The sequence below is a fragment of the Drosophila gunungcola genome, unplaced genomic scaffold, assembly GCF_025200985.1.
Source record: "Drosophila gunungcola strain Sukarami unplaced genomic scaffold, Dgunungcola_SK_2 000075F, whole genome shotgun sequence".
Taxonomy (NCBI): Eukaryota; Metazoa; Arthropoda; class Insecta; order Diptera; family Drosophilidae; genus Drosophila; species Drosophila gunungcola.
Window position 1 is genome coordinate 375,290 of NW_026453238.1, and position 24,210 is coordinate 399,499.

Consider the following 24,210-nt stretch of genomic DNA (forward strand, 5'->3'; position numbering starts at 1 on the left):
TTCTCTTTTTTGGGGCACTGGAGTGGAGTTTTCATTTTTCCACTGGCTTTTTTTTGGTCCTCCGCTGGTGCTACTCTTTGAGTTTTTGTTGTAAGTTCTTGCAGCTTTTAACACGCATACTGAGGCGCCTCAACACGCACACTAACTCACGAGCAAGAGAGAATGGGAGAGCATGTGTGTGCGTGTGTGTGAGTGGTGAAAAGCTTTGGTGCCTTGCGCCTTCGTCATCGTTTCGTGTGGTGAATTTGGGGCTGCCTGCATTTGTGTGCGTTATATAAGTCGGTTATGAGTCGCGAAGCAAACCCTCCCCCCAACCCATCTCTCACCACCTACTCCCCTCAAAATAACGGTGCCGAAAAACCCACCACAGCCCATTGAGAATGTTACCAAAAAAGTTCTCAGTTGTTGATAGCCAGCCGTATATTCCGCCGTATTCCGTATTCCGTTTGCCGTTTTGCCGTGGATTTTGCAAAGCGCTTTCAGTCGCTGATTTGACCGCCAAACAAACGCAACGCAGCTCGGCTGGTTTTTTTCAAAACGCCTCGAAAAAAAAGGCCAAAACGCGCTCTCCGGTCCACAGCAACAACAACCACAAAAAAAAAAAAAGCCACACCAACAACAACAATAACAACAACAACAACAAAAAACCAACAATAACAAAATAAAGCAATTACATGTAGTTGGTTTGTTTTTCTTTTTTTTCAAAGTTCTAACCAGCAAATAGTTGACACTTTTTTTTCGGTTAAATAATAAATAAAAAAAAAAAAGTCAAACAAAAGAATAAACAACATACAAAAAGTAAGCAAAAGTGAGAAAATTTAATAAAAACATTACGAACAAAAAAATAATAATAGTCTGGTGCTTAACATACAAAATCAACAAAGGGATCAAGTGTTTATTTATATTTGTGTAGCATACTTTTGTGCGGCAGTCAAAGATTAATTTCCACAAAAGGGACACCCACAAACACACACTCACACCCAGTGAAAGAGATAGCTAGATAGGCGCCAGAAAGAGACGGGAAGACGAAGGTTACTTTCGCATTTATGCATATGGGTTGGCTTTCGGTTTGGTTGGGGTTTTTTAGTTTTGGTTTTGGCATTCGTTATGCTCACAAAACTTGACCCAAATTTACGTTTTGCGGTCCAGCAGCTGCCGCTAAAAAAGGGGCCTAGGGCTGGTAGAATGTGGGGGAAAAAGGGGGTAGAAAGTGGGGGCGGCATTGCCAGCGAGACAACGTGGAAGGATTATGTAAACAAAAATAAGTTTCCCTTTCCCCCATTTCGGGCTCGTGTGTCGCGACGCTCAGACTTAGCCTCCAAGGACTCAGTGTGGGTGGAGGAGGTGGTACTAGTACTCAGTCCCAGCCCCGCACATCCATCAATGGCCGCAATCATCCGCACCCAATCCTTATCCGTCCGTAATCACAAATGCAGCTCCCTCTCACCTTGCGTGTCATTTTGCTCGTTTTGGCCACGAAGCCCGCTGAATTGCAGTGTTCGAGTGACAAAACAAAACGCGGTCTACAAAATGCAGTTTAATTTGCATCAATTATTTAAAAATTGGCCGTGGCCAAAAACGGGCGCAAGAATTCCCGGAATCAGCACGAAACCAGGCGGCGAAGGATAAGATCTCCCTCATTTTGCAACCAAATTGGGCAATCTGTCGAGGCTTAATAGATGCAATCTGTCGCCATTTGATGTTCAGCAAAGTGAGATATTTGAGTTCGAAGGAGATGTCCTTAAAGTGCTCTTTTACGGCTTACAAGTTGTTGTTTTGGTTCAAAGGACATCAAATTAATTAATTAAAAATTATTAAAAAGTTATATTTCTCTCATTTACAAATTGAATTATTTCCAAAGCCCCATTAGGGGTTATTATGAATTTTAACATTGTAAGTTAAATATTTCACGGCGTTTAAAATTGACTTTATTTTAGCTGTTTGGTAGTTTTACTTGTTAAGAGTGAATGAATTATTGATAAAAATGATTTGAGTTATTTGATTTTACCAATTGCCAGCTATTATTTGTTCGAATATTTTATTTATGTACTGTGTTGATAAAAAAAAATTTTTTTGGTTTCTTTGCTTGTGCCATTAATATTTCAATTTCAAAAGCAGCATGTATTTTCGATTTTATTTTATATTGAGTTATTTTAAGAATAATCATTTAATTTTCTCTTAACAAAATCCTTGCAAATTTTTGCCTAGTTCAAGCCATGAATATTTCAATTTTAATAGCAGCATTTATTTGCTAAGACCTACTTTCCCAATCACAGTTTCCTCCAAGGAATTCCATATTAAGTGCTCTGAAGAATTTCCATTGCCGAGATGAGTTTCGCCCTCCGTCGCTTCGCTCTGAGCCTGGTCTAATCCAATCGCCTTAAGGTAGGCACTGACATTTAGGCAATCCCTCGCCAAGTTGATTGCAATCCGCCCACCTTCTCCTCCGCTCCTCCTCCTTTCTTCGAAGGACCTCATCCTTGGGCCGCCCTCGAAATCTTCGAGAGTTGTGCATTGTTTGCATCGAGCCTTTCGCTTCATATTCGTGGGCGTTCTTGTCATTCATCCTTTTGGCGGCGGCGGTGGATGTAAAAATTAATTTACCACCTCCGCTGGTGATGCGGGTGACGGTTCTCTGCCGCTGTGGGTTCCACATTTTCAGTATTTTCCCTCGTTCTTCTGGCCATCTCAACCTTCATTTACATTTTTATACAGGCAAAAAAATCATTGCACAATTCAGAAATACGAATTTTAACAGTCCAATAGCAGGCTAAAAGCAATAATTAACCATTGCCAAATTTTTTTAATCTAAAACAATTTTTCTAATCTAGATTGCAATTTAGGAAATTTTGATTATACACTAATTTGTTTATAATTATTCCATTAACGTTGAGCGGATTGCCAACAACTTATGTGGGTTGATAGATTTGTGAAAGACTTAAAAACTGCACAATTTGCTTAGCTAAAAAGATTTTTATATTAAAGTTTTACAAAATTGTAAACGGTTATTTTAAGTTGGGAAAACTTGGTAAAGTCTTTTATTTTGTACACTTTAATTAGCTACATATATTTTCGAATTTGGGTTTCAAAAAATTTAAACCAAATCTAAGATCAAAATAAGTGATTTATTTTTTTTGAAAAGCTTTTGAAAGTTTTTATATTTGTATTTAAATCATTTCACAATTTTAACTAAAGAAGATGCTTGTTTTTTTTAGATGTTGTCCTTATCTCCGCTGACTTGAAAAAAGAAAACTAAATTTTGATTTGAAAGACTAAATAAAACAAACATTTAAATTATAACTAAGATAAACTAAAGAAGATATAAGTTTTCTGGGTGTAAGCCAGCTTTCGGGTATCGCTTACAATCCATTTCATTCGGATAACTTTGCGGGGGTTCTCCGTTCCATTCACCGCGTTCCGATCCTATGGCCATGCCCATTTCCATCCCGTTCCCCCTGCACTCCCCACTCTTTGTTGGCTAGTGTAGATGAGTGCGAGAAAAGTGTTGCATGCTCGCGGGCTAAACGCGAGATGAACACGCAACCGAAGGATAAAGGGGGCAGTGGCCAAAAGGAGGTGGGAGGCTGAAGCTGACAGCAACAACAACAATGACAACAGCAACAACAACAGCAGGAACAACAACAACTGCAGCAGGCAGCATAAAAAATAAGCACACACAAAGAGGCGAGAAGGAAAAACACATTCAGACAGATAAACGAGTCGAGTTGCAAGCCAGGATTTTTTGGGGCAAAGAGAAAAGAAGACAAGAAAGGGGTGGGGGGGAGGTAGAGATAGCAAGGACCCACCTATTGCCATCTCGCTCGTTGGCACTGCATTAGCAGCCAGCTGTGAACGAAATAAACGTAAAATATTTTTAGTGTGAACAAATTTCAGCTCGTCGCTCGTTGTAAAAGGCAATACAAAATGAAACTGAAATACTGCGACAAACGCACACAGGTACACGCACACACACACAGACACACACGCAAGAGCACACCTGACATGATAACACACACACACACAAAACACACGGACTGAGACAAACTGTGTTTAGTTAGCAAATGCCAATGGCTCATGTTCGCTAGAAAGAGAGGACGAAAAGGCGTGTGTGTGTGAGTGTGGGTGTATCGTGTGTCCTTAGGCGTAGGTGTATGTATATGCGACAGTGTGTGTGCGACAGTTTTGTAAACAAACAAAGTCAAAAGCAACAAGAATTTCAGCCGACTTGAACGAAGATATTGAGGGTCTCTCCAACGAGCAAGGCTTTACATAATTGTGCCCATCCTTATAATAAAGGAGTTCATTAAAAGCGAAAGCAGGTGACCCCATTACCCCAAGTAATTCCACATATTTGCTGTTCTGCAGAAAAAGATATTAAGGACATTAGCAGCTTTTACAGAAGCCCATTCGGAGGACTTTATTAGTTCGCAAATATTTCATTTAAAGAGTTGAATTGAAGATATTTCTTATAACATAGAATGGGATGGTAGTAATTTCTTTAGTTTTCATTGGGTTATATTCTAAATATTTCTTTGCTATTACTTGGCCAAAATATGACGCACAGCCACCCTATAACCGTTACTTACCAGAGTTTTGATAAAAACAATTTTTTAAAGATGTTTTTGGGGTTTCATGACATTAAATAACTTGACATTGTAACTGACTGACTTTTTTGTGCAGCTGGCAAACTTTACTTTGCATCCCCGGTCGATTTTAAACAATTTCTCCTATGACAAATTTTTGCATTTTTTACATCATCATCTTTGCAAGAATTTGTAAAAATTAAAAATTAAATTAAATTATGACACAAAAAAAAGTTTTTATTGTGTTTTTGGGGTTTTTGGAGAGTTAAAAAAAATTATTTCTGCCAAAATGAGACCCAAAGTCAAAAGAGTTGCCATTTTAAACAGCTGGCAACCTATACCATCCATCCCTGATCGATTGAAAACAATTTATTTAGTTTTGACAAAAAAAAACGAATTTTGAAAAACGTTTTTTTTATGTCCAAATTTCGGACTTTTTTGTAAGGGGGTACATCATCATTTTTTGCAGAAATTTGAAAATCTGAAAAAATTTTAACTGTGAATGCCATTCGATTATAAATTTTATTACGAATTCAACGGTGTATGACATTCCAACATTTGACCATTATTTCCTAGGGTTTTGACACAAAAACCAAGTTTTTAATGTGTTTTTTGGGATTTTTGGCGATTTTTCAAACAAAATTATTTCTGAAGAGTATTTTTGGTGTAACTTTGCCAAAATAAGACCCAAAGTCAAAAGAGTTGCTATTTTGAACAGCTGGCAACCTATACCATCCATCCCTGATCGATTGAAAACAATTTATTTAGTTTTGACAAAAAAACCGAATTTTGAAGAACTTTTTTTTTATGTCCAAATTTCGGACTTTTTTGTAAGGGGGTACATCATCATTTTTTGCAGAAATTTGAAAATCTGAACAAATTTTAAATGTGAATGCCATTCAATTATTAATTTTATTACGAATTCAACGGTGTATGACATTCCAACATTTGACCATTATTTCCTAGGGTTTTGACACAAAAACCAAGTTTTTAATGTGTTTTTTGGGCGATTTTTCAAACAAAATTATTTCTGAAGAGTATTTTTGTTGTAACTTTGCCAAAATAAGACCCAAAGTCAAAAGAGTTGCTATTTTGAACAGCTGGCAACCTATACCATCCATCCCTGATCGATTGAAAACAATTTATTTAGTTTTGTCAAAAAAAAACGAATTTTGAAAAACGTTTTTTTATGTCCAAATTTCGGACTTTTTTGTAAGGGGGTACATCATCATTTTTTGCAGAAAGTTGAAAATCTGAAAAAATTTTAACTGTGAATGCCATTCGATTATAAATTTTATTACGAATTCAACGGTGTATGACATTCCAACATTTGACCATTATTTCCTAGGGTTTTGACACAAAAACCAAGTTTTTAATGTGTTTTTTGGGATTTTTGGCGATTTTTCAAACAAAATTATTTCTGAAGAGTATTTTTGGTGTAACTTTGCCAAAATAAGACCCAAAGTCAAAAGAGTTGCTATTTTGAACAGCTGGCAACCTATACCATCCATCCCTGATCGATTGAAAACAATTTATTTAGTTTTGACAAAAAAACCGAATTTTGAAGAACTTTTTTTTTATGTCCAAATTTCGGACTTTTTTGTAAGGGGGTACATCATCATTTTTTGCAGAAATTTGAAAATCTGAACAAATTTTAAATGTGAATGCCATTCAATTATTAATTTTATTACGAATTCAACGGTGTATGACATTCCAACATTTGACCATTATTTCCTAGGGTTTTGACACAAAAACCAAGTTTTTAATGTGTTTTTTGGGCGATTTTTCAAACAAAATTATTTCTGAAGAGTATTTTTGTTGTAACTTTGCCAAAATAAGACCCAAAGTCAAAAGAGTTGCTATTTTGAACAGCTGGCAACCTATACCATCCATCCCTGATCGATTGAAAACAATTTATTTAGTTTTGTCAAAAAAAAACGAATTTTGAAAAAAGTTTTTTTATGTCCAAATTTCGGACTTTTTTGTAAGGGGGTACATCATCATTTTTTGCAGAAAGTTGAAAATCTGAAAAAATTTTAACTGTGAATGCCATTCGATTATAAATTTTATTACGAATTCAACGGTGTATGACATTCCAACATTTGACCATTATTTCCTAGGGTTTTGACACAAAAACCAAGTTTTTAATGTGTTTTTTGGGATTTTTGGCGATTTTTTCAAACAAAATTATTTCTGAAGAGTATTTTTGTTGTAACTTTGCCAAAATAAGACCCAAAGTCAAAAGAGTTGCTATTTTGAACAGCTGGCAACCTATACCATCCATCCCTGATCGATTGAAAACAATTTATTTAGTTTTGACAAAAAACCGAATTTTGAAAAACGTTTTTTTTATGTCAAAATTTCGGACTTTTTTGTAAGGGGGTACATCATCATTTTTTGCAGAAATTTGAAAATCTGAAAAAATTTTAACTGTGAATGCCATTCGATTATAAATTTTATTACGATTTCAACGGTGCATGACATTCCAACATTTGACCATTATTTCCTAGGGTTTTGACACAAAAACCAAGTTTTTAATGTGTTTTTTGGGATTTTTGGCGATTTTTCAAACAAAATTATTTCTGAAGAGTATTTTTGGTGTAACTTTGCCAAAATAAGACCCAAAGTCAAAAGAGTTGCTATTTTGAACAGCTGGCAACCTATACCATCCATCCCTGATCGATTGAAAACAATTTATTTAGTTTTGACAAAAAAACCGAATTTTGAAGAACTTTTTTTTTATGTCCAAATTTCGGACTTTTTTGTAAGGGGGTACATCATCATTTTTTGCAGAAATTTGAAAATCTGAACAAATTTTAAATGTGAATGCCATTCAATTATTAATTTTATTACGAATTCAACGGTGTATGACATTCCAACATTTGACCATTATTTCCTAGGGTTTTGACACAAAAACCAAGTTTTTAATGTGTTTTTTGGGCGATTTTTCAAACAAAATTATTTCTGAAGAGTATTTTGTTGTAACTTTGCCAAAATAAGACCCAAAGTCAAAAGAGTTGCTATTTTGAACAGCTGGCAACCTATACCATCCATCCCTGATCGATTGAAAACAATTTATTTAGTTTTGTCAAAAAAAAACGAATTTTGAAAAACGTTTTTTTATGTCCAAATTTCTGACTTTTTTGTAAGGGGGTACATCATCATTTTTTGCAGAAATTTGAAAATCTGAAAAATTTTTAACTGTGAATGCCATTCGATTGGAAATTTTATAACGAATTCAACGGTGCATGACATTCCAACATTTGACCATTATTTCCTAGGGTTTTGACACAAAAACCAAGTTTTTAATGTGTTTTTTGGGATTTTTGCGATTTTTCAAACAAAATTATTTCTGAAGAGTATTTTTGGTGTAACTTTGCCAAAATAAGACCCAAAGTCAAAAGAGTTGCTATTTTGAACAGCTGGCAACCTATACCATCCATCCCTGATCGATTGAAAACAATTTATTTAGTTTTGACAAAAAAACCGAATTTTGAAGAACTTTTTTTTTATGTCCAAATTTCGGACTTTTTTGTAATCAAGTCCGTCATCATTTTTTGCAGAAATTTGAAAATCTGAACAAATTTTAAATGTGAATGCCATTCAATTATTAATTTTATTACGAATTCAACGGTGTATGACATTCCAACATTTGACCATTATTTCCTAGGGTTTTGACACAAAAACCAAGTTTTTAATGTGTTTTTTGGGCGATTTTTCAAACAAAATTATTTCTGAAGAGTATTTTTGTTGTAACTTTGCCAAAATAAGACCCAAAGTCAAAAGAGTTGCTATTTTGAACAGCTGGCAACCTATACCATCCATCCCTGATCGATTGAAAACAATTTATTTAGTTTTGTCAAAAAAAAACGAATTTTGAAAAACGTTTTTTTATGTCCAAATTTCTGACTTTTTTGTAAGGGGGTACATCATCATTTTTTGCAGAAATTTGAAAATCTGAAAAATTTTTAACTGTGAATGCCATTCGATTGGAAATTTTATTAAGAATTCAACGGTGTATGACACTCCAACTTTTGACAATTATTTTCCGTGGTTTTATTTCAAAACCCTTTTTTTACAAGTTTTTTTTTGGGTTTTGGAAAGTTGGCAAAAAAAAAAACATTTCACAAGAGTCCTTTTGTTGTAACTAGTGGCCGTTTTGTATAGTTGACGACCCATTCTATTAAACTACGGTCGATTTTGAAAAGGTAATTTTATAGCAATTTATTCGCTTTTTTTTATAACCGGTTACATCATGAATTTATCGGAAAATTGATTGGAAATGTTATGACGAGTTTAAGGAGGTTCAAATTTCGTATAATATTTCACTATGATACAAGATCAAAAAATACAAAACAAATGAGCATACTTCTAGAAAGTTAATCCATTTTTATGTAGCTTTTAATATTTTTTCAAGACCTTACAAAAATGTGTAACCATACCTATAAAAGTTATATTTAAGTTAATTAAAAATCTGCATAGTTTTATGTTAAACAATATTTAGGCAAGCAACGAATTTTCGATACAATTTCCCACTTTTTCCGCAACAAGGAGGGGATAAGCTTGGATTTCTTTCGCTGAACAGCAGAACTGTCACGTTTTCAAGCTTCTTACTGACTTTCCCTTTGGGAATTGAGTGTTTTTGATTTCGTTTCTGCACTTGATGCGAACGTTTTGCATGCGACATCTCGGTGGGACTGCATCTGAAATTAACAGAATTTATTTCATTGCATACTGCAGCCCCCTTTTCCTTTCGTTTTCTGCGTTTTTCTCCGGAGGGAGATGAAAAAAAAAACAAAGGCAACTTATTTTTATGCCATTCGCGTCAACCGCAGAAGGCAGCACAGAGAAAAACCCCACAGCCAACCCCTTCGGCGAACACAGGGTTAAGTTTTTTATGCGCTTTTGTTTGCATCCTCTGCAACGTGCCACGCCCCTCTCTCCGCCCTCCGGCCCCTACTTAATACGGTTTTTTTTTGTTTTTGTTACCAACTGTCATGAAAAGTTCGAGTCGAGAGTTGACCTGAAAAGTGTCGCACTGTGTATTTGCCTTTCTTTACCCCGTTAACCCCCCATCGCTATGTGCTTTCTCTGCCACGCCCCCCGCCCCGTCCCCGCCCTCGGCCTCTTTTGTCACGCCTCTGGTCTCGATGTAATCATCGACGTGGCGGCCATAGTTCGACTTTGTTGTCTGCAAAATCACTAATTGAACATGGCCAAAAACTAAAAATAGTTTTTAATCAAAATCGGGACATGGGGGATTATCGATAAGTTTGATGGATGAGTCTCGAGGGGTCAAAAGATGCAAGTGGACTTGAGGCATCCTTTGAATGAGATCACTTCACATGCCTCTTAAGCTCTCCTCGAAACAACTTTTGAGTCGAGAAAAAGTGCGGCAAACTTTTCATAAACTATCTTCGACAGATATTGAAACAGAACAAAAACAAAATATATATGTATTCTATATATATATATATATATATATATATATATATAGATTTAATATCTGCAAATGTGTTGTGAACTTGCTTCCATACTTTCTCCTTTACTCGCATTTAATATTTTTTTATAGGAAAATTATAAAGCATATTAAAATACTTATGGCAAACTTTTGAATACCCAAAAGAAAGCAACATCGACGAAAAAAGATAGAGTAAAGCGAAAATAACTAAAGTAAGACGAACTTGCGCAACAAAAAAGTTTTGCCACTAAAAAGCAATAGCAGTCAAGTGCAACAGCAACAAAAAAACAGCAACAAAAACAACAACAGTATCTAAAAAAGTTGCCACAAAAACAACATGGGAAAAAAGAGCTCCAAGTTGAAACAGGATACCATTGATCGCTTAACAACGGACACATACTGTAAGTAAATTAAAAGACTTAAATATACTTAATCAAATGGTACAGTGCGTTTCAAAAGCAGTATACATATGTCTAAGCTACTTTATTTTATGCCATTTTTAAACTAAAATGAAAGTTGAAGTTGTAATAATATATTATGTACTGGCGCGGTTCGTAAAATATATGTTTATTCTTATATAATTACTATATAAACATGTTATTAAATTAAAAGCCTAAATGCTTTCAAAATATGTGTTAAATTTATAATTTTAGTACATTTAAGGTAGTTTTCTAGTAAAAACCAGACTTTAATTTATTTTCATGGCTTCATAATAATAAAAATATCTTGTAGAAGTGATAAATAAATTCTAACCTCAATACAAATGTTATCTGAGTGCCTAACAAGAATTTAAATTGATCATTTAATCCCTAACCTTTCTTACCCTCAGGACCTGTGAGCTGCCTTAATAAACACTATATCAATTCCACATCTACCTTATTTTATTATTTTTCCATTCACAATGTCTGCACCCTGTTTTCCCCGCCCTTTGGTTTACCTTGTAATAATTCCGTTTCCTTATTTATTTATTTGTTTGTTTTGCCAGGGCATTTATGCGTTTTTTTTTTCTGTTTTGTGCCCCAACTCATTTTCCATTTCCACCGATTGGCATTTTCTCATTTTGATTTGTTTTTGTTTTCGTTTGCCCAAGCATCAATCAAAATAAGAAAAAAGGTGCAGACATTTTCCGCGGCACACATCCATACATATACATGTATCTACATATCTGACAGATAAATGCATAATTCAAAAGTGTTTTCCCCGAGAACTTATTCATCAGCGAGGGCGGACTGAACTGAACTGAACTGAACTGAACTGAACTGAACTGACTCATCAGTCATGGACGATGGCAATAAAGTCACCCGACTGACGGGAAACATCTGAGCCCGATTCGGTTCGATTGAGAAACTTGGAATTAGCCAGCTCAAGTTCGGTGCATAAATGGCGAATGGATCCATCGGTTATTGAGTTCCCATTCTCATTCTCATTCCCATTCTCATTCCCCATTGCCAGGAGAATCTGGAGAAGCACTTGACATTTATGGTTTAATTTTATCGCTTTTCTCCGTGTAGCCACTTTTGCTGCTACTTTGTTATAAATTGACATGTTATTGTTGCTGTAACTGACAGCTGCAGTTATTGCTTCTTTGAGTTTGAGTTTCGCTAAAAATATCGAGGTTTGTGCACCGTTTTTGATGGACAATCATAAAGAAAAAATGCTTCAATAATATATAATATATATTTTATACAAGTATATTTATAAAGAGCATATACAAGTAGTATTTACAGCTGTGAAAATAATGAAGTTGTAAACTTGATGAAAAAGTCATTAAAAAGGCATTGAGAATATACATACAATACAAATTGTTAGGCATACTTAGGTTATTATCTCTTTTGCCTATTAATAGTTTCTGTCATTTTAATGATCACCCCACTTCCTCAATCCCCAGTGCAATATTCACCTGCAGTGTTGTCTTTAAACCTTTACTACTTTTAGAACTGCACATTCTGTTTATGTTAATACAGCTATTTTGAGCTCGCTTTTTACGACGTTTTCGCCCTACCCGACAAAGTTAAACATTAATTGTATGCTCTGTTGCTACGTTTTACTATACCTTTGAATTTACCTTTATCGCTGGTAGTTGGTAGTTGGTAGTTACCTTTACCGTTTGTGGTTACCTGTTGTGGCCCATACAATGTGTTGTGTTAACTGTTACTATTAGTTACACCTTTATTTAACAACGCTCTCGCTCTCTCCTTCACTCCCTGTTTTGTATGTTCTGGTGGAACTTATTTTTCATCCGCTCCTTTTTTACTGCTAAGCAGGACATTACATTTACTTAGCTGGGTTCTTCGTTTTGTGCTGGCCATTTGGGCTCCTTAAAAATGCAAGTCAGAAACTTTTCGAGCCCAAAACTTTGTGACTAATTGCTTACGGTTTTTTCCTCTCCCTGTATTTTCTTATTTTGTGGTCCGCACCGAGGTCAGGGCTTAACTGGGGGGTCGTATAAATAATTACCGTTGGGCATTGGGCATTTGCGGGCACCTGGCCAAAAGGGAAAGGAAAGGGGCCGAAGAAAAGTGTTGACAGATTGCTGCCAAAGTTTTCACCGTTTTTTAATGGCTTTTCCTTGAAGTTGTTTGTCTTGGTTGCCTGGGTGTTTTGGGTGGATGAGGAATGTGAAAAATGGATGAGAAAATGCGGTGGCTTAGCTCTGCTTAAAATAGAATTCATTGGATTCGTTCTGTTTAAATATGCAACTCGAAAATTGTAATCCTCTTTCCTCGACTGCAGCAATCTAGAACTTCTATTTGCCACCCACATTTGCCTACCCCATTAAACCCATTGTGTGTGTATGCAACAGCTGCTTTTGCTACTGCTTGGCCGAGATTTGTTTGGCCAGGCAAAACAAATGAATCAACTAAGGACTCAATTTATTGCCAACGGGTCGTATGAGCAATTTCTGCTGGCAGGGGTCAATGTTTGTCCTGTCCATTGACATGCCAATCAATTGGACATTAAACTAACCCCCAGTTCGCATCGTCTTAGCCCTCTGCAGCCCGCAATGAAATAAATAAACAAACGGACCGAAATTTGATTAGCTCTGGCGAAGGTCGGAAAATGCAAATTCCCCAGTGCGGAGGTTCAAATTAGGACCCATAGGTGTTGTTGCCAAATGTTGTCCTTAATATGGTTAAATTCAATTAAATTGGACTTGCTTGTTATAACAATGTTACTATTCAATAGCAGTCTATGATACAAAGCCTATTCATGATTTCTTTCTTTAATCATCATCAAAAAAAAACACCTAAAAAGTATATTTTTTCATAGCTAGTTAAGGCTGTATTTTAATTATTATTAATATTGAAACATATATCTTTCCAATATATATTTGACATTCAAATTCTATTAAATAACTCACTATTTTGGGTGTGCAATAAGCTCATTGTTTATTTAAGCTGCACAGTTTTGAACAATTTACTATATTTCACAATAGGATAAGCTCTGTACAAGCAAAAAATATGCACAAAAGATTTGAAAATGATTGCAATCCCATAAGCTTTAAATTGTAATATTTTTTGTTTTTTTCTGGCTTCTTTGTCGATATTTGCATTCGAAATTTAATAGCAATTAAATGCATATTTTTTGTAGGCCTTATCATATAAAATAAAAATGAAATAACAAAGCAACTGATGGGCTGGAAATATGAAAAAATGTAATTTGTAAAATAGTATCAATTCAACCAGCATAAAATTGGTGGTATTTCAAATTTCGTTTTTGCTCTGTGCCGAATGTATGCATATACATAGTATGAATGGCAGCGATTGTGATAAATATTTCGAAGGGGAGAAAAGGGGTAAAAGGGGGAAAACAGGAAAAGCCACCGGTTCCGATGGTGCCTCAACGTGCCAGCGACAATTGCGCACAGCGGAATGAATATGTTATACACGGTCATCGTTCCACGAGGTGGGGATAGCCCCACATCCTTTGAAATGGTGCCACCCCTTCAGCATCCTTCGATGCTGATCCGCAATCTTTTCCATCCCAACTTGAGCTGACAGAATGACTCTTGCTGTTCGAATGACAATGCGATTCAGGGAGGTGGATTGGCTGCTACCGACGGCAACAAGTCGTATGAGCAATATGCACTTTATTTACAATCAATACAGGCGAACAAGTGACGCCGCACAGGCATACAAAAAAGGAAAAAATATACAAAAAAAAAAGGAGAAAAAAGAAAGGCACACACACTGCTGGCCCGTAAATGCCGTTATATTTTTACATGCCACACGTCAATAATACAAGGGGGGGGTCTGTCCGTCTGTCCGTCTGTCTTTCTGCCTGTCTGTCTGTCTGTCTGTTAGCCAGGCTATCGATTACCAATCAATTCTGCTCCTGGCGCTGGCTGTGCCAATTGTTGACTTCATTGGATTGACATTCCCTGCGGGATAAGGACAATAACAAATAATGGATCCACGGAGTGCGTGGATCTAAGACGGGGGAGGGGGGCTAAGGACTAAACCCACAAAGCGCTTTCCTTTCTGCGGCTAATTAAAATGCAAATGCTGCTGCGATTCCTTTGCCAGTCAGCTAATCAAAATGAAAAATGATAACCAAACCGAACGGAAGCACAAGAGGGGAAACGATATGCAAAAAAAAAAACCGAATGGAGCTACACTTTTAAAAAATATTAAATCCATTAAATAATTAGTTTAATAAAACACTAAGTGAGTAAGCACATTTGCAAAGTAAAATCTTGTGAAAACGAAATAGATATTTCGCTGTTAATGCTTGGACTTCAAAAATCATTTGGTTCTGCTTATAGTATTATCACTTAAGTATTATAAATCATTTTTAAATTTGGTTTTTTATATGTAGATTTTTATTTCAGATAAAACACTTAAATAATTATAAATTAAATAATTATTTGGAACACTAAAAGTATGCAATAATCGAATAAAACCATTCTACACAAAATCAAATATCTGCAAATGTCATAAGCGGGTGTTTTTTATTTGTTCAGTGCATTTTCTTCAGTGTAAGTGGGGGGAGGGGGTGGGGGAGGTTCCCTAGATGATATATGAACCACAGCGCCATGAATAATGCGAGTGGCCGCTGCAGATAACTGGCAGCCATCGAGTCAATAGCCCGTCTCCAATTCTCCAGATCCCAGGGGGGCGTAACCGCCTCCTTGCTCCAGCCCCGCCCCTTTTTCTCTGCCGCCCCCGCCGCCGTCCAAATTGCCGGCCATTGACCACACAGCAGCACCCCCTCAAAAGCAATTCCAATGTGTGTAATTTTGCGTGAATTTATGTTTTTATTTTCTTTTTTTTGTTTCTGTATTTTTTTTCAATGTCCCGGTACTTTGAATGCTCCTCTGGTCAGGGAACATGTGCGCCATTCACACGCCCAGGAGTCAGGATATGGCCCTGGTCAGGTTGGAGGTTGGACATGACCAGGGGCGGCGGGGGCGTGGCATTCCCAGGGGGGAGCAGCGTTTAAACGTTTGGTAAACGGCCATTAGGCCAACGGCCAACGGCCAACGGCCATACAAAATGAAAAAAGGAAAACAGAACATTTTATGCCAGCAAAACAAAGAAAATTGTTATGCACGAATTGGGGGAGGGGTTGGTTAAGAAGTGGAGGGCAAAAGGGGGTGGTGATGAAGGCGGAGGGGGGAGGAGGTCCAGATGAAGCCTAGGGCGTGGTCGAAAGACAATGAAAGATTATTCAGGACTCGAACCGAATGAGTTCGACATTTGCATATGAGAAGAGAGCGGCAGTACATAGAAATGGATAATGAAGAGGTCATTCCGGGAATTATATACCCTCCCACCACCTCCCCCCATACATACCAACCGAACACCAATCAATAATGAATGAATAATTTATCATCGATGATTTCATTAGTTGTGTAGCATAAAGCAAATTGATTTAGAAACAAGCAGAGGCAACTCTAATATTTAGTATTGTAGGTATATGTACCCTGAGGCTGCCACGCTTTTGTATATAACGAGTTTAAAATTACCTTATAGAATATGCATTAAATAACTAAGACTCATAATTAAATGCGTTTTTAAAAAATCTACTCGGGGCTTATCTTTAAGTATATATAAAACAGATACTTTAATTTAATTTATTTTAAACACCTACAAAAAATCTCAAAAAAATTACAAAATATACCAATATACCAATATAAATTTATTTATTTTTTTGTTTTTTAAGAAAATACATCGAACCGATTTGGCAGCCAGCCTCTTATCATCAGTAGCCCCTTGTTACTCTGTAGCTTTAATGGCAGCTCTTGTTTTAATAAGCAAATGGCTAAATCCATTGTTATTGTCAGATGGCTGGACGGCAGCTCTGAAACGTACTGTACCAGTTTAATGGCTCAACACCAGCCCACATGAATTTTCTGTGCTCAATTGAACATTTAACCATATTCGCCCAGACCCACCTCAAATAATCCACTCGCACCTTGTAAATATTTCAAATGCCGCATAAAAATTTAATCCACTTCGATTTGCTGTTTGTTTTCATTTGCAGTCACAGAAAAAGAAATACGTCAATGGTGAGTTGGCAGGCAAATATGCCAGCGGGCGGTGGCTACAGATGTCCGATGGCCGAGAATTAATTGAAAATATTTTTGTTCGGCTATCCATATTTTTTTCGGCACACCAGGCACAAAGGATTCCTGAAAGATTGTCCCAACGGCCTGCTCACAGAGCAAGTAAGTATATTAATATACATATTATATACCATATAAGAGGAGTAATCACTTATGAGGGTGTCTAAAAGTATGCAATGAAAATACTTTGCAATTATTTCAAAGAACTTTTTTACTTAAAATAAAATAAGTTGCACATTTTAAGACAGGCATGGAACTAATTGAAATAACCCAAGTGAATAAGAATAAAGGTGTCTAAAGGTGTATGCAGTGAAAAATATTAATTTGTATTTTGAAATTAATCCAAAGAACTTCGTAACTCAAAATTTATTGCTACCTACTTTAAGACAGCTTTATTGGTAATTTCACAACCCTTGTGATTCCTGTGACACCCCTCCATATATTTAGGCCTTAATTCGGGTGTGTGTGTGAGTGTAGTTCGCTCCACCTGAGCGTGGCCAATTCATTTAAGTCAAACGGTTAATTAAGTTAATTTTCCGCCTTGCACCCGACTCCCCCTCTCGATTTATGTTGTCTAGTTCCACGACAGCAGCCACATCAGACATGAGGAGCCCATCTCCCATCTCCCACCCCCCTAAAAACACAAATGGGGGGGTGTTTGAAGGGTATTTTTGGGGGGTGGCCAAATGTGTTGACGACCCCGACTGCTAATGACATTGCCTTTGTAGATGTTGATGTTGCTGCTGTCGTCGTCGGCTGTTTGTTGATAATGAAGTTTATTAATGCGCGCATTATTCAAACACGAACCCAGCCCCACAGCGACATATGTGCCACGCCTCTAATTGATTCATCTGAATTTGTCTTCTACCCCTTTCTCTCTGTCTCCCTGTATCCCCGTCTCTCTTTCTCCTTCCACTTTCTTCCCAGGGCTTCATCAAAATCTACAAACAATTCTTTCCACAAGGCGATCCCAGTAAATTTGCATCGCTAGTCTTTCGCGTCTTCGATGAGAACAATGTGAGTATGCCTATATTTTCGAAATACCTTCCCCCAAAAAAAAAGGGTGCTGGCCACGCCCATTTAATGACTCACACATTTATCTTTTAAATTGAATTTAAAGTTAAAGTAAAAACATTGGTTAAATTAAGGGGTCCCCCCTTATAAATTGTATATGAAAGGTATTTAAATCGCTCTAAAATAGCATCACTTCTCAAATTAAATTATTTATTTTATCCAATAAACGTTGCTTTGTTTTCTAGACAAAGTTTGGTTTAAGTATGCAACTCTTTTATATAAATATTTAAGTGATATGTAAATTTAGTCCTTGTCTCTCTTTCTTGCTGAAAGTAGAGGAGGGTTCATTTTCCTTTTGAGCGTGCTGACGTTGGCTAAAATTTTGAGACAGCCACAAAATAAACTGATTTTAGCAGGTTAATGTCCTGCTCTCACCGCTGCTCCCTCGTTTATGGGATGGGCGATCATAAATTTTGGGAAGCTTTTGTTGTTTCTCGTTTTTATTATTTATGGGCCATGGGCGTGGCCCCGCCCCCGACTTCCACTACCTTCTAGCCCAACCACAGAATGTCAACTGTCTGACGTCTGCACTGATTTGCTTTCTTTGTCTCCCTGTGTGTGTGTGTGTGTGTGTGTGTGTCTCTCTACTTCTGTGTGCGTGCGTGCTTTCTCCTCGCTCTCTCTTTTTTTCTCCTGCCTTCCGTTTCCGATTTGATGGGTCTTCAGGATGGCTCCATTGAGTTTGAGGAGTTCATACGCGCCTTATCCGTCACATCGAAGGGCAACCTGGACGAAAAACTGCAGTGTAAGTGATGACATATTTTTAATTTAAAAACCCTTAAAAAGTCTTTGACAAAAAAAAAAGCATCAGTCGATAAATATTTGTATTATTATTTTGGTACTATTATGATGCATGCCTTAACCACAGGGGCCTTCCGTCTATACGATGTGGACAACGATGGCTACATAACGCGCGAGGAGATGTACAACATAGTGGATGCAATCTATCAGATGGTGGTAAGTACATAACAATGAGAAAGTTCTTTACATTGTTAAAAGTAAGGAAACTTGTTACTTTTATAATATTAATATTTATATAACACTATATTGTTAAATGTTACTATATTAATATTGTTTAATTAGTTGTTAATCAGGGTAAAATAGAATTAATTGATTATTTGGATTTATTTTTTTTGAACATTTTTATTGACAATTTTCAATACCATCGATAGTGGCCAACATCGATGACCAACCTTTATTTTAACCATACAAACGTTTTACCCTTTTCCTATGGAATTGCGTTAGTTTAAAGACCTATTCTGTGTTTCACCATCTAATTCCATTTGTATTTAACCCATCTTTAAATGCAGGGACAGCAACCGCAATCGGAGGACGAGAATACGCCGCAGAAACGAGTGGACAAGATCTTCGATCAGATGGATAAAAACCACGATGGCAAATTAACATTAGAAGAATTTCGTGAGGGTAGTAAAGCTGATCCACGTATAGTTCAGGCGTTAAGTTTAGGTGGTGGTTAAATCGATTAACAATGGCCGATTACCGATAACAGACCCAGAATTCCAATTCCACAAAAACCAAGCGCGCAATAAACCGAAACAAAAAAAAAATATATATATATTTAAATTGAAATTTGATCAAAACCCGCTAAAGAAAAACCCAAAAACCAAAAAAAAACAAATTAGTGGGGAGTGGGGAGAGGTTGGTACGGTGCCACGCCCACTCCCCTTCGTTTGCATTCGCTTCTTCACTCTTCACTTTCTCTTCTCTCTACGCTTTTCTCAATTCTCAATTCCCGATTCTCGATTCTCCGCGCGTCGCTTGCGACACTGAAGATGATAATAATTTTTTGATATATGCATAAAGTATAAACTAATGGAGATGGAAAACCAAATAAAACGAAACGAAAACGAAAATGAAATTAATTTTTAAATATACACCAGAATATAAATATATAGGAAATCGTGGCGTAGTCAGAGCGCAGTTCATAGCAATAATGGAAAAACCAAAAGGCGAAAAGAAAAAAAAAAACAAAAATTACGAATAAACTAATACTAATTTTAAATGAAATCGAAAGGCATGAGGCGTGAGTCGCAAATCAATTTTTGAAGCATACACCAATTACGAGTAAACTAATTAAACCTACGAATAAATCAGCATAATTATACTATACAAATAAACGATACAATTAGAGCCGAACTAAGCCTACGAATCAATTGCGCAATTGTAGCCTTTGAAGCAAAAAAAAGCTAACGTAAAAGCGAGTTGTCTAAACTCGATCCAAGTCAGCTAATTTCACTCACGACAGCCAAGAGCAGCCACTATATCCACACCTAATATAAATACATATAGATACATGTATGAATCCGAGAAGTGGCCACAGACAGGACGAACAGAGTTCAGAGTTCAGAGTTTAGAGTTTTGAGGGGGTCGAACAGGGGAGGGGAGCTGGCCAGCAGGTTGATTTTGGTCTAATTAAAATGGAAGGAACTTTTATCACCTAATTTTCCCTGTAAGTTCATTTTTTCGCCTTTGAGCACTTGGAAAGTTGGGAAGACCAAAATGGCAATATAAACTTTTGTAATACATTTCTGATAGAACTTTGATATATCACCTAAATTGCTACTTTATAATTTGGGCAGTACTCTTGTAAGTATAAATATAGTTTTCAACTTTCTGGTGTAAATCACATGTAATTCAAAACTTAAAATGGTTTTCTATATTTTATTGATATTTCGATATCCATTAGAGGTGTGAGAAAGATTTCTAGTCGATACAGTACGTTACATAGCCGAAGACAGTGCGTTTCTTGACCTGCAGACAAGTTATTGCTCGGACAAAAAGCTGATTTTTAGGGCTAATGTTGTAAACCATTTGCTGTCGCAACCAGCTGCCTTACAGTCATGAAACGAAACTTGATGACTGCTAATCCAGCTCCCTTCGATTAGAGATTTTGAGTTGCAGATGAATTTTGGCCAGAATCCAAATAGCAGCGATTACAAAAAGTGTTGCATAGCCAACAGGCGTAGAAAAAGTGTTTGCTTTCGTTTGCCCTCTCTCTTTCTACCTTTAGCTCTATCTCTTTCCCTCTCTTTATCTCTCTCTCTCTCTCTTTCTCTATCAGTATCAATACCAGTATCAGTATTTCCTGCTTTGCCTTGTTTTCCGTTAAGCGTTATATGTACGTTATACGTTCCCAACAACAATAACCAAAACCAAAACCAAAAACCAAAAACCATTTACAATAACAACAAGAACAACACGAACATATTGACAATAGGCGGAGCAAAATGGGCAGGATGAGCAGGATGAGCAGGAGGCGATCCGAAGGTCTTAAAAAAAAGTGCCCGCCCAGCCCAGAAATAGCTGCGAAAACGAAATTAAGCCATTAATAAATGATAAACTAATCAAAGAACGCACAGCTACAACCAGAGCCACATCAACAACCAGAACATGAACATATATATGTACTATTATATACACAACTGTATATCCTCGAAAAATAAGAAGCAGCAGCAGCAGAAGAAGCAGCAGCAGCGGCAAGGAAGTTGGAGCAGTTAGGATATATATAACAATGAAACAAATCCATCATACGATTTAATTTCTATTCTATATGCGGTTCAGCTTTATTATTGCATTGATTTTTCAATAAACCAGTCAACCGTTTTACTATTCCGATGACTATCTATATATACGAATCCCCACGCTTTCTCACGCCCCAAAAACCCCCCCACCACCACCATCTTTAGTATCCTTTGTAAAATCTAGATGTGGGAGATCTTGGCCTCTCCTTGAAAAAAAACACATGAACATAAACATAAACATAAACATAAACACTCACCAAAAACACCCATACTGTATATCTATATAGTGCCTATGTAGTAGTAATTCTTATTATTTCGCCTGCTTTGCCTTCTTTGAGAACATTCCGAATTGACCGATTTACGTTTATCTTTTCCCAATGCTTTCCATGTCTTTAAGCACCGATCTAAAAGAATAAACACAATAAAATTTTAAGCATAATGCCATGCAACCTTAAACACTTCCCCAAAAAACAAAAAAAAACACACTCTCACACACACAGACACAAGCACATGTATGTGTATATATAAATATATGCCTAAACTTATATATACTCTATAAAGTAAGCACTGCAATCGAAAGCAAGTTAAGGAACTATAAAGAAACCGAAAACCAAAAAAAAAATCGAATACAAAAACGCTTCTATAAACCTCACTGAAATTCTTCGAAGAAAAAAAACTAAAAGATATAACACACACACACGTACGCATACTGACACGCTCAGACTCACACTCACACCCACATACACACACTTGTACGAGTATATTAACAATAAACGTAATGCGAAAACTTAATCAATAATTAAATAATTCGAAAGTGATATAGCTGACAAAACAAATGTGTCTGTAGTCTAGTAGTTAAAAGAAATTGACAAAAACGAAACGAAATGGAAAACAAAAATTTTTAAATAATATTAACTAAACTATTATATGACAGAGGGAAATTGGAGGCGACGGGGAAAGCGCAACGCAATTTTCACGTTGACTTTTTTTTTGTAAGGAGACGCGAAACAGCTGAGGCGGAAATAAGCAAATCAAACTGTAAATAACACTAAGTGAATCACGCACACCACAACACCACACAGAATACCCTCACACACCCACACACACAAGCATACCCACTCACACACTGACAAAAAAAAAGAGGAGTACCGAATAAGTTTGTTAACACCAAAAATATAACGGGTCTTAAGTAACAAAAAAACGTAAAACAAAAATGAAAATAATAATACGAAAAACGCAAAAAAAGAAAGAAAAAACAGTAAGTTAGAGCAAGGAATTTTTTTTGTGGATTAAATTGGATGGGTTTGAAACGAATCAAGTCAATTGTAATAGCCGACAAAACGAAAATACGAGAATACGAAAATTATTAAATATTTATATTAATTTACAATGGGTCGGTGAGTAAAGCTTTTCCCGGAAAAAAAGCAGAAGTCGAAGATGAGTTTCTTTCCACCGCCGTTGACAAACCACACGAATGTCAAGTTAAACGTTTCACAAGCAATATTTTACATACTTATACATGCATTATATACATATATATATATACATATATATATATGGGTAAATATATATAAATAAATATACGATAATAAATATATACATAACTTATATACACACTCCGCAATAAAGAGTCGACGGCAAAATAGAAATAATTATAATAATAATAATAATAACAATTACAATAATAAATATTGCATGACAGAAACACAGATATCCAAGCGAAATGTCTGATAATGCGAAAATAAACGTAAATGCCAGACCTTAGCAAATGGAAATTAATAAAACATTTTTAGTGATATTCTTTAGCAAACTTGAATCTGATTTCCTTGCTAAGAACAAAACGAAATGTAAAAAGTTAAGATGAATTTGAAAAACCAAAAACACGAAAATACGAAAATAACGAAAAACAACAATTAAAGCAAAGTGCGTATATTTTACAAAAAAACCAAAAGCTAAAAAAGAAACAAACATATTTTTTTTTTTCTCCCATTTACCTTGACTCGACTTTTGTTATCTCCTTTGTACTACTCTATTTACCGTTATTTATCATCATTATTATTCCGATTATTCCGATTGTTATTATTATGATTATATGGCAAAACGTCGACGATTTCGATTATTGTGTAAACACATGCAAAACTTATAAAAAAAAAAGCGAAAACTTTATAGAACATACAAATGAAAATCAAATTCTTTTACCAAGGAAAAATACTTAATTATTTTTTTTAAGTAAATCGCCTAAGGGGGAATGGAAAATTTATCTTGTTACTGTCAGAAAATATTACTTACTTCAAATAAAAATTTTAAAGCGAGCATAAGCGTGTCTTCATTGTGTTTATTGTTTTGTTCAATTAAATATTTAACTGGGACAGCGAGCCATTCAAGTAGTTATTTTGATTGAGGTAAGTAGTAAGTCCCCCCAAACTCCTGGGAGTTCAGCCTGCTGTTCGGAAAGTGGTCCCCCTTTGGGGACCCTCTAACTACATGAAAGTTTCAACTTAATTGTCGAGCTCTTAATGGGCTAGTTGGCTTTGCTTTGGCTTTGGCTGGTGAGCGTTTTGTTTAATGACCATTAACTGTTATGGCCAGTCACACGTGGCGTATGCGCAATCAACGGAGACAGCTCTACATGGCGATTACATGGATTTGCCCCCCAAAAGTAACGTAACGTAACGTATACGCAGCGTGAGCACATAAATGTATAATGTTTGCACAAAGCAAACCTCAAGTGTCTAGATGGTCAGGCTGACATGTTAACAGTATGTAGCAAGTTAGGTCAACTTTATTTGCCAGATTGATGTCGTACTTAATACTAATTGATGTACTTACATGTCAGTGTGCCATGTGTGTGCGCTCGCCATTTGAGTGCCCAGAAAATTGATGATGAAATAATTCACTTAAATGCCATTGAAATTTGTCAAAAATATGTATTAAAGGAAATTACCTGAGGGTTGCCCAAATAAAAACTAAACAAATACAACA

At 36.2% G+C, this 24,210-nt stretch overlaps 1 protein-coding gene across 3 annotated transcripts; it reads left to right on the top strand.

The window, feature by feature from the left end:
- The first annotated feature begins 419 nt into the window (after positions 1–419).
- Positions 420–23,550, top strand: LOC128264606 (frequenin-1). Of its 3 annotated transcripts, none has more exons than XM_053000176.1 (8): positions 420–808; positions 10,156–10,445; positions 16,531–16,555; positions 16,666–16,714; positions 17,540–17,629; positions 18,353–18,431; positions 18,555–18,647; positions 19,003–23,550. In XM_053000176.1, exons 2-8 carry the CDS (start codon positions 10,382–10,384, stop codon positions 19,068–19,070), a joined length of 468 nt encoding a protein of 155 aa, XP_052856136.1. In that variant the 5' UTR covers positions 420–808; positions 10,156–10,381; the 3' UTR covers positions 19,071–23,550. The 3 variants fall into 3 exon arrangements, with proteins under 3 accessions (XP_052856136.1, XP_052856133.1, XP_052856134.1); XM_053000173.1 differs by having other exon boundaries at positions 425–808; positions 18,555–18,643; positions 18,997–23,550; XM_053000174.1 differs by having other exon boundaries at positions 425–798; positions 18,555–18,643; positions 18,997–23,550.
- The last annotated feature ends 660 nt before the right edge of the window (positions 23,551–24,210 follow it).

What these genes read in the sequence shown, in the direction of transcription:
- LOC128264606 (XM_053000173.1), top strand. Translation starts at nt 10,382, where the DNA reads ATGGGAAAAAAGAGCTCCAAGTTGAAACAGGATACCATTGATCGCTTA. An exon ending in GCGTCTTCGATGAGAACAAT is followed by an intron (nt 17,630 to 18,352) that starts GTGAGTATGCCT and finishes ATGGGTCTTCAG; the next exon opens with GATGGCTCCATTGAGTTTGA. An exon ending in ATGCAATCTATCAGATGGTG is followed by an intron (nt 18,644 to 18,996) that starts GTAAGTACATAA and finishes CTTTAAATGCAG; the next exon opens with GGACAGCAACCGCAATCGGA.